The 11,024-nt window shown below is 34.7% G+C and overlaps 1 protein-coding gene and 1 pseudogene across 1 annotated transcript; both read left to right on the forward strand.

Moving 5' to 3' along the window:
• Positions 1–321: 321 nt before the first annotated feature.
• On the forward strand, positions 322–1,440 carry LOC125586115 (F-box/kelch-repeat protein At3g27150-like). The gene has a single exon (XM_048755927.1). It carries the CDS (start codon positions 322–324, stop codon positions 1,438–1,440), a length of 1,119 nt encoding a protein of 372 aa, XP_048611884.1.
• A 3,850-nt stretch (positions 1,441–5,290) lies between these two features.
• LOC125586268 lies at positions 5,291–8,819 on the forward strand (annotated as a pseudogene).
• The last annotated feature ends 2,205 nt before the right edge of the window (positions 8,820–11,024 follow it).

Genomic DNA, 11,024 nt, shown 5'->3' on the forward strand with positions numbered 1-11,024 from the left:
AAGAGTGATTTTCCATTTCCATCGTGTTAAAAATTTTCAGATTACATTTATTGTTTTGTTTACTTATACTGGCTCTCGCTATTGTTTAAAGTAATGATATAATTTTTTTACTCTCTTGAAGTATCAATTTCTGAATATATCAGAAGTTTACATAAGCATTAACTAATTCTTTTTTTAAAGAAGATTGAGTTCAATTTAGTTAATGAAATTTTGAGTCTCTTTGATTTTCCAGTTTACATAAAAAAAAAACTATTCTGGAATTCAGATTCTTGCAACTGAGTGATGTTACTCAAAGTATTATTTTGGAATTTATAGGAAATGATGTCAAAAGAGATGGTTAAAATAAATCCAGATATGCTAATGCCAAGTGATGATCAGACTCCTAAGATTGGAGCTAGCTTGAGCCAATCTAAACGAAGGAAGATTTCAATTGTTGGCATTAAACCCAACATACCTGACCTGAATGTGAAACCTTGTTATGATTCTGATGAGGAAGAAAAAGGAGAAATGACAAAAACATTTCAGAATCTTGCAGGTTTAAAATTTCATGATGGATGCTATGTTCATCATAAGCTTTTGTACGGGCTTGAGGTCGAGATCTTTGCTCGTCTTCCATGCTTTGAATACTGGAAACCGCAGTTTCTTAACAAGAAATTTTTGCAGTTGTTAAAAAGTGGTGAAATTTTCAGGGTGAGACAAGAAAAAGGCCTTGTGAAACCCTATGTGATTTTGCATTCAGGGGCTGAATCAAATTGGGAAATGTTTGATAAGGATTTTAAAACCCTTCAGAAACTTCCTAAAGTTCCTTCTTCTGACTATTGCTTTTTCCACAGCGATAAGGAAACAATTAGTGTGGGTACTCATTTAATTGTCATTGGAAGAGAAATAGAGGGAATTGTGGTGTTTCGCTACGAGCTAGAGAATCATAAGTGGTTCAAAGGTCCTTCAATGATCACACCGAGGGTTATGTACGGTTCTGCTAGCCATGGAAAAACCGCATTTTTTGCAGGAGGCATTCAAAAGGATGACAATGGGAACCCTATAGTTGTTCGAACCGTAGAAAAGTATAATGCTGATACAAAAATTTGGACTATGATTAATGGAATGCATAAAGCAAGGAAGTTCAGCTCAGGATGTTTCTTGCGTGGAAAATTTTATGTCCTTGGTTGCCGAGATGAGAATGATAAACACCTCACTTGTGGAGAAAGTTATGATGAGACCACAAATTCTTGGGAGTTGATACCTGACATGTTAAAGGACATGACATTCATTATTCCTTCCCAATCTCCGCCTCTTATAGCTGTGGTTGATGACAATCTATACATGTTGGAGACATCTTTGAACGAGCTTCGCGTATATGATATAAACACAAATATTTGGAAGAAACTTGGTGTTGTCCCTGTGAGCGCAAACACTACCTTTGGTTGGGACTGCGTTTAAATCTATGGGAGATAGACTTCTGGTTGTTGGAACTTCTCACTCTTGGCATAGGAAAGCAATAGTCTACTCATGCCGTCCTTCTCCAGACGTGGAAGAGCAGCACTGGGAAGAATTAAAATATTGGTGCACTGGTGCTGAGCTCCCACCGTTTATTCATAACTGTTGTGTGATGTTTGCTTAAAGTTGTTTCCGAGGCAAACTTGTTTTGTATTTGTGCTTGCAATAATTGGGTGGCCATTTGGACGCCCGAAACAATTAAAATTGTGGTTTTCTGTTGTTTTTGTTTTCTGAGTTTTTGTTTTTGCATTTGGTATTAAAATGTTGTTGTTTTCGTTTATAAGTGCTTATGTTTGTGCAAAAAAAAAAAAAGATTAATGATGTTTATGTAATGCTTATTGAATTTTATAGTTGTTCCCCCCCCCCCCCCCCCCCCTCTTTAGCCATTAATGTTACCTAATCATGTTAAGCTAAAATCTTTATCATGTTTCAGTTTGTTTTTACAAAAATTTAGGTTTACAGAAGTTATATACCACATTAAAATCATGTATAATTTTTACTTGCTTTGTTTGGACAACTAGAATTTTCAGGTTATTACACTACAAGAAAACAGCGGTATTCTGACATTCCGACGGAAAATGAAATCCTCGGAATATCCCGAGGAATTTCCGAGGAAATTCCGAGGAAACACAAAATTGGGTTTCCTCGGAATTTCCTCGGAATATACCGACAGAATTCCGAGGAAATATCAATCCGTCGGAATATTCCGAGGAAATTCCGAGGAAAAATGGGTTCCTCAGAAGAAACCGATGAATTCCGAGGAAATATTATAGCCGTTGGAGAGCCGTTGGGGGATTTTACAAAATTCCGAGGAAATTCCGACGAACTAGCCTTTTCCGTCGGAATTCCGTCGGAATTTCCTCGGTCTGTCGGCAGGATTTAAACTATAAATACAAGCACTCCTCTTCCTCTTCATTCACTCCATATCTTCATCCTCCCTCTTACTCTATTTACACACGAATTTGATTCATAAGAAATATGTCTTCTTCAAATTATTTTCGTTCTTGGATCGATCGACCTCATTTGGATCCGAACACGAGATTGCTTACGGAAGAATACCAACGAGGTATAACCGAATTCATGGGGTTAGTTCACCGACAACCGGAAGAAAAAACAGGTATGTTAAGATGTCCTTGCTCTAATTGTAAAAATAGAAAGGTTATTAAAGAGTGGGATGTTTGGACTCATCTATATTTGAGTGGGTTTACACGAAGTTACAAAATTTGGTATCATCATGGAGAAACTGATTATGAACATGGTAGTACTAGCGAACCTCAACCAGCGGTTAGATTAGAAGAACCAATTAGAACGGATGTAGATTATGGTGTAGGTACTGAGCAGATGGTAAATGATCATTTTAGAGGGGAAGATTTACCCAATGCAGAAGCTAGGAGATTTTATGATATGTTGGATGCTGGAAAGCAACCATTGTACGAAGGTTGCAGAGATGGTCATTCAGCTTTATCATCTGCTACAAGATTGATGGGCATTAAAACAGATTATAATTTGGCTGAAGACTGTGTGGATGCGATTGCTGATTTTGTAAAAGGTATTCTACCCGAGGATAATGTAGCTCCTGGTTCATACTACGAGGTTCAGAAACTCGTAGTTGGTCTTGGTTTATCGTATCAGGTAATAGATGTATGCAGCAACAACTTCATGATTTATTGGAGGGCGGATGAACAGCGGGTTACATGAAAATTTCGTGGAAAGCCTCGTTATAAAGATACGAGTGGAAGAGTTCCAGTGCCATATAAAAGGGTGTGGTATTTACCTTTGACGGAAAGGTTGCAGAGGTTGTATCTGTCTGAACGCACAGCGCAACCAATGAGATGGCATGCGGAGCACTCAACAGATGGTGAGATCAGACATCCTTCAGATGCAAAAGCGTGGAAGCATTTCCAATCAAAGTATCCCGACTTTGCGTATGAGAGAAGAAATGTCTACCTTGGATTATGTACTGATGGTTTCAGTCCGTTTGGCAAGAGTGGAAGACAGTATTCTCTATGGCCCGTCATTCTTACACCATACAACCTACCCCCAAACTTGTGCTTGCGATGAGAGTTTTTGTTTCTCTCGATTCTCGTTCTCGGACCAGAGCATCCTAAGAGATCACTTGATGTGTTTCTTCAGCCACTAATATATGAGTTGCAACAACTATGGGCTCAAGGTGCTGAAACATACGATGTTTCGTGTAAAGAAAACTTTCAAATGCGGGCAGTACTAATGTGGACAATAAGTGATTTTCCAGCATATGGTATGTTGTCTGGATGGACAACGCATGGAAGGCTATCATGTCCATATTGTCAAGATAACACTGATGCTTTCCAACTAAAACACGGAAGGAAAACGTGTTGGTTTGACTGTCACAGGAGATTCCTACCACCTGATCATCCATATCGTAGGAGTAGGAATTTGTTTACGAAGAAGAAGAGGGTGTTTGACAGTCCACCTCCGGAAATTTGTGGGAAAGATTTGAAGATACAACTAAGAGATTTTGGTGCAGAAAGGACGCCAGACGTCGGTGGACATGAGCGTTTTCCGGTAGATGCTGTTGGAGAACTACATAACTGGCACAAAAAAAGTATTTCTGGGATCTGCCATACTGGGAGGATCATCTGCTAAGGCATAATTTAGATGTCATGCATATTGAGAAGAACTTTTTTGACAATCTCATGAACACGATCCTTAATGTTCAAGGTAAAACAAAGGATAATTTGAAGTCAAGACTGGATTTAGTCGATATATGTGCTCGTTCAGAACTTCATGTTGATGAGAATGGTAGGGCTCCTTTTCCCATATACCGACTTGATGCAGCGGGAAAAGATGCGTTCTTTGATTGGATTTCAAACGATGTGGAATTTCCAGACGGTTACACATCAAATTTGCGTAACTGTATCGACAGAAAGGAAGGAAAGTTTACTGGCTTGAAAAGCCACGATTGCCATGTAATGATGCAGCGCCTCCTTCCGTTCGCCTTCAAGGAACTATTACCACGAAATGTTCATGAAGCAATTGCAGGGATAAGTGGTTTCTTCCGCGATTTATGCACGAGATCAGTGACTCTTGAAGGTATTGAAAATTTGAAGACTAACATAGCCGTGATTCAGTGAAACTTTGAATATTAATTAATATGATTTCAATTTTAATTTTAATTTCATATTTTCGAATTTAAATTTCAGAAATTTTATTTTTTTAAAAAAATTCATATTTTTTACATTCCGAGGAAATTAATTATATATTTTACTCGATCGATCGATGCGTTTTTGGACATAAATCCATCGATCGATCTGTTTACAAAAAACGTTCGGAATATACCAAGGGACCGGTTCCTCGGAATATACCGAGGAACTGTTCCCTCGGAATATTCCGAGGAACCGGTTCCTCGGAATATTCCGAGGAACCGGTTCCTCGGAATATACCGAGGGACATGTTCCTCGGAATATTCCGAGGAATATGTCCGTCGGTATATTCCTATCGATCGATGTATATATGTCCAAAAACGCATCGATCGATGAACGTCCGAGGAAATATCCCGACGAAGTTCTCCTTCGGTATATTCCGAGGACACTTCCGACAAACTAGTGATCCTCGGAATTTCCTCGGAAGTTTGTTTCCTCGGAATTCCGTCGGAAAATTCCGAGGGATTTCCGAGGAAAGAAGAAATTCCGAGGAATTATTTCCGACGACTTGTTTCGTCGGTATGTCGTCGGAATAACGATATTCCGACGAAATTCCGACGATTTTTTCCCTCAGAATCCTTGCTGTTTTCTTGTAGTGTTAGGTTTTTAACCATAAACAATGGTTGTATTTTTTAAAATAAAATTGCCTATTTTATTTTACATGGTTAGATAATCGATTTACTAAAACATAGAATATACTAATTTAACTTTGGTAATTTTGATAAAACATTTTTATTACATTTTATGTGAACCTAAATTGTATTATTTACCCAGAGGAGTTGAAAATACAGGAGTTATAAATAATTAGAAATAAGAAAGCAGCAGTTATAAAAATGTGCTTGTTTATCATCTATAAATAATAATAAGAAAGACGTAGTTATTTTTATATTATTATTAATCAGTTTGATACTAGCGGCTTGATCCCCGTAACTAGTTACTAGATAATCCCAATTCGAAAATCCATAATCAGTGATTTGACTTCACTATATGTTGTTTCTTTGAAGCCGATTTAAAGAACTATCTGAAGTTATAGGGGCATCAGATTTCTCATCGTAAAAGTGAACATTGTGAGCTACTTAAAAGGGTACCAGAGAAAGAGTAAATATCTATTGCATTATGACAAAAATACCTTTTTTTTTTATAATCTAACAGCAACTAAATACAGTTTGGTTAGAATCAGGTTAATCATAGGGTGTTTAATTAATACTTGACTTTTTTTTATAAATTTTATGTGTTATATATACAAATAGACTTTGATCAAAGAAAAAATAGACAAATCGACTTTCATTATAACTGGAAAGTAATCTTTTAATTTGAAATGTAACCTTTTTATTTTACAAGTATTAAATTTGTTATTTATTAAGTTCTTAATTAATGCATACATACTTTTAAAATTGCAATGGATTAAAATAAGTAAGTTCATCGAAAGGCAAAAAAAAATCAAAATTTTTTTCTGTCATAGTAATAAATATTCTCAAACAATTAACAAAAACTTAGTCAAACCTGCAAAGAGTCACTAATTAGTAGTTTTATGATGTATGGGAAAAAACAAAAACAAACTAACAAACGTTTAGTCAAGATTTCTATAGAATTTATTATTTTGATTTATGGTAGAAGGTTGAATAACCATATGTCCATATTGCATTACTATGGTAATAAAATTAAACAAAAGATAATAATTATGGTAGAGAATTCAAAACAGATATACTATATATATCTGAGTAACTGAGTCAAGATTTCATATGTATCTTTTCAATTAACTATATATAATTGGGACTCAAGTGTGAGTTCAATAAAGCATTTTATATAAGCTTTTAAGGTACACATACCAATTATATAATAATCCTAATCTCTAATTACATTAATACATACTCAGATTTTTATACTGTATCACCATCATAAAATATATCTATCATTGTCATAATATGCTTTATATTCAAATTATATCGATCAACTTAAGTTAAATAATACATATTCCCATTTTCATATTTTCTAAGTTCTTCAAATAGTAAAAATTGTAATCATAAAAAGCCAGTAATTATATGCTTTTAGAAGAGTGATTTTCCATTTTCATCGTGTTAAAAATTTTCAGATTACATTTATTGTTTTGTTTGCTGATACCGGCTCACACTCTTGTTTAAAGTAATGATATAATTTTTTTTACTCTCTTGAAGTATCAATTTCTGAATATATCAGAAGTTTACATAAGCATTAACTAATTATTTTTTTAAAGAAGATTGAGTTCAATTTAGTTAATGCAATTTTGAGTCTCTTTGATTTTCCAGTTTACATAAAAAAACTATTTTGGAATTCAGAATCTTGAAACTGATTGATGTTACTCAAAGTATTATTTTGGAATTTACAGGAAATGATGTCAAAAGAGATGGCTAAAATAAATCCAGATATGCTAATGCTAAGTGATGATCAGACTCCTAAGATTGGAGCTAGCTTGAGCCAATCTAAACGAAGGAAGATTTCAATTGTTGGCATTAAACCCAACATACCTGACCTGAATGTGAAACCTTGTTATGATTCTGATGACGAAGAAAAAGGAGAAATTACAAAAACATTTCAGAATCTTGCAGGTTTAAAATCTCATGATGGATGTTATGTTCATCATAAGCTTTTGTACGAGCTTGAGGTCGAGATCTTTGCTCGTCTTCCATGCTTCGAATACTGGAAACTGCGGTTTCTTAACAAGAAATTATTGAAGTTGTTAAAAAGTGGTGAAATTTTCAGGGTGAGACAAGAAAAAGGCCTTGTGAAACCCTACGTGATTTTGCATTCAGGGGCTGAATCAAATTGGGAAATGTTTGATAAGGATTTTAAAACCTTTCAGAAACTTCCTAAAGTTCCTTCTTCTGACTATTGCTTTTTCCACAGCGATAAGGAAACAATTAGTGTGGGTACTCAATTAATTGTCATTGGAAGAGAAATAGAGGGAATTGTGGTGTTTCGCTACGAGCTAGAGAATCATAAGTGGTTCAAAGGTCCTTCAATGATCACACCGAGGGTCATGTACGGTTCTGCTAGCCATGGAAAAACCGCATTTTTTGCAGGAGGCATTCAAAAGGATGACAATGGGAACCCTATAGTTGTTCGAACCGTAGAAAAGTATAATGCTGATACAAAAAGTTAGACTATGATTAATGGAATGCATAAAGCAAGGAAGTTCAGCTCAGGATGTTTCTTGCGTGGAAAATTTTATGTCCTCGGTGGCCGAGATGAGAATGATAAACACCTCACTTGTGGAGAAAGTTATGATGAGACCACAAATTCTTGGGAGTTGATACCTGACATGTTAAAGGACATGACATTCATTATTCCTTCCCAATCTCCGCCTCTTATAGCTGTGGTTGATGACAATCTATACATGTTGGAGACATCTTTGAACGAGCTTCGCGTATATGATATAAACACAAATATTTGGAAGAAACTTGGTGTTGTCCCTGTGAGCGCAAACACTACCTTTGGTTGGGGGACTGCGTTTAAATCTATGGGAGATAGACTTCTGGTTGTTGGAACTTCTCACTCTTGGCATAGGAAAGCAATAGTCTACTCATGCCGTCCTTCTCCAGATGTGGAAGAGCAGCACTGGGAAGAATTAAAATATTGGTGCACTGGTGCTGAGCTCCCACCGTTTATTCATAACTGTTGTTTGATGTTTGCTTAAAGTTGTGACCTCAAGGACCACCGTGATGCATGGCTGAAGCAGGGAACGAGTATCTTCAACCACACTTCATCGCCTCTGATGGCTGAAGCTCTCGCAGTCAGAACAGCTCTCCTCAACGCCCTCGATGCGGGCTATACCAGAATCTGTATTAAATCAGATTGTCAAGCACTTGTTGCTATTATCTCCTCGAAACAACACCCGGCGGATCTCCACGGAATCACTCGGGACATCGAGCATCTATCTCTCTCCTTTGAATGTATCTCCTTTGTTTTCATTTCCAGAAACTTGAATTCGGTGGCTGATGCCCTTGCGAAATCATCTCTGTACTCTGCCCCCACCAACTAGTTTGCTTGGTTGGGTTATTCTCTATAATATTCAGTGTTCAAAAAAAAAAAAAAAAACTAACAAACGTTTAGTCAAGATTTCTATAGAATTTAGGGAAAACTGTTTTTTTAGAGCAAAAAAATAGTAACTATGTCCCTTTAGACTAATCTATATTTTGTGTCATATTTTCCTATAATACCCTTTAATATTTATGAAAATAATTTTAATAAATAGTTTTACAAACAAAACAAATTTGGAAAAATAGTAACATTTGTTAAAATACCTATATGAACTTAATGGTATATTTTCCAGTTATAAAAAAGTTAAAATTATAAATTTCAGATTATGTTCTAAAAAAAGTAGAAATGACATTCTATGAAGTAGAAATGACATTCTACGAAGTAGAAAACGAAATCTACTTTTTTCATTGAATCTACAATGTTTAGAATACGTGATCTACGTAAATAGGAGTATTCTACAAATATGTAGAATACACATTCCGCGCTTAACCTACCATTCTAAAATTCTTAGAAATCAAAATCTACACATTAATCTAATTCTAAAACATGTAGAAACCGACTTCTACAGATTTACTATAAATCTAAAACATGTAGAAATCAAATTCTAAACATTACTATAATTCTAAAAAACTGTAGAAACTGATTTCTACATATTAGTTGTATTCTACAGATAAGAAATCAGTTCCTAAAAATATGGAAACAAAATATTTGAGAATATTCACTTTTATATTTTTTTAAAAATCGATTTAAAAAAAAAAAAACGAAAAAGGAACAAAAAAAAGCGACAAATCGATTTGAGAATATTCACTTTCATCCCAGAGAAAAATATCCTATTTTTAGAAATTCAAATTCAAAGGGGTGCTACTGGTTGTTGTCGATGGAACATTCTTGAAGAGGCGTGTCCTATTTTTAGAAATTCAAATTCCTATTTTTAGAAATTCAAATATTTGAGAATATTTGAGAATATTCACTTTCATCCCAGATAAATCGAGTTTAAAGAGTTGAAATCATGCTTGGTCGGTTCAAATCAAGTGGGAATCAATCCGGATATAATCATACAAAACCAAAAAAATCGATTTGGGATTCTTTCCTCGCCACGGGATCGATCGATCTATTCTTACAGATCGGTCGATCTGTGTAAATCGACCTTCGCCGATCGAGTGAAATGGACCAGGTCGATCAGTATATATTTTGGTTTTTTTTTGTTCTGAATAATGATCGGGATCGATCGATCCACTATAACTTGTAAAGTGGGATCGATCGATCCCCCTTGTCGAACTCAATATATATCTTTTTAAAAAAATTACAATTTTAAGGGCATTACTGCCATTTTGGAAAAAAATTAGTCTAATAGGACATAAAGTAGTATAATTTAGTCTAAAGAGACATAGTTACCATTTTTTTGCTCTAAAAATACAGATTTCCCTAGAATTTATTACTTTGATTTATGGTAGAAGGTTGAATAACCATATTGCATTACTATGGCAATAAAATTAAACAAAAGATAATAATTATGGTAGAGAATTCAAAACAGATATACTATATATATCTGAGTAACTGAGTCAAGATTTCATATGTATCTTTTTAATTAACTATATATAATTGGGACTCAAGTGTGAGTTCAATAAAGCATTTTATATAAGCTTTTAAGGTACACATGCCAATTTTATAATAATCCTAATCTCTAATTATATTAATACATACTCAGATTTTTATACCGTATCACCATCATAAAATATATCTATCTTTGTCATAATATGCTTTATTTTCAAATTATATCGATCAACTTAAGTTAAATAATACATATTCCCATTTTCATATTTTCTACGTTTTTCAAATTGTAAAAATTGTAATCATAAAAAGCCAGTAATTATATGTTTTTAGAAGAGTGATTTTTCATTTCCATTTCCATCGAGTTAAAAAATTTCAGATTACATTTATTGTTTTGTTTGCTTATACCGGCTCTCGCTATAGTTTAAAGTAATGATATATTTTTTTTACTCTCTTGAAGTATCAGAAGTTTACATGCATTAAATCTATGGGAGATAAGACTTCTGGTTGTTGGAACTTCTCACTCTTGGCATAGGAAAGCAATAGTCTACTCATGCCGTCCTTCTCCAGACGTGGAAGACCAGCACTGGGAAGAATTAAAATATTGGTGCACTGGTGCTGAGCTCCCACCGTATTAAAATGTTGTTGTTTTCGTTTATAAGTGCTTATGTTTGTGCAAAAAAAAAGAAGATTAATGATGTTTATGTAATGCTTATTGAATTTTATAGCTTTGTTTCCCCCTCCCCTCTTTATCCATTAATGTTACCTAATCATGTT

The sequence above is a fragment of the Brassica napus genome, chromosome C4 (genome assembly GCF_020379485.1).
Source record: "Brassica napus cultivar Da-Ae chromosome C4, Da-Ae, whole genome shotgun sequence".
Lineage (NCBI taxonomy): Eukaryota > Viridiplantae > Streptophyta > Magnoliopsida > Brassicales > Brassicaceae > Brassica > Brassica napus.

Coding starts and splice junctions, on each gene's coding strand:
- LOC125586115 (XM_048755927.1), top strand. CDS start 322: ATGTCAAAAGAGATGGTTAAAATAAATCCAGATATGCTAATGCCAAGT.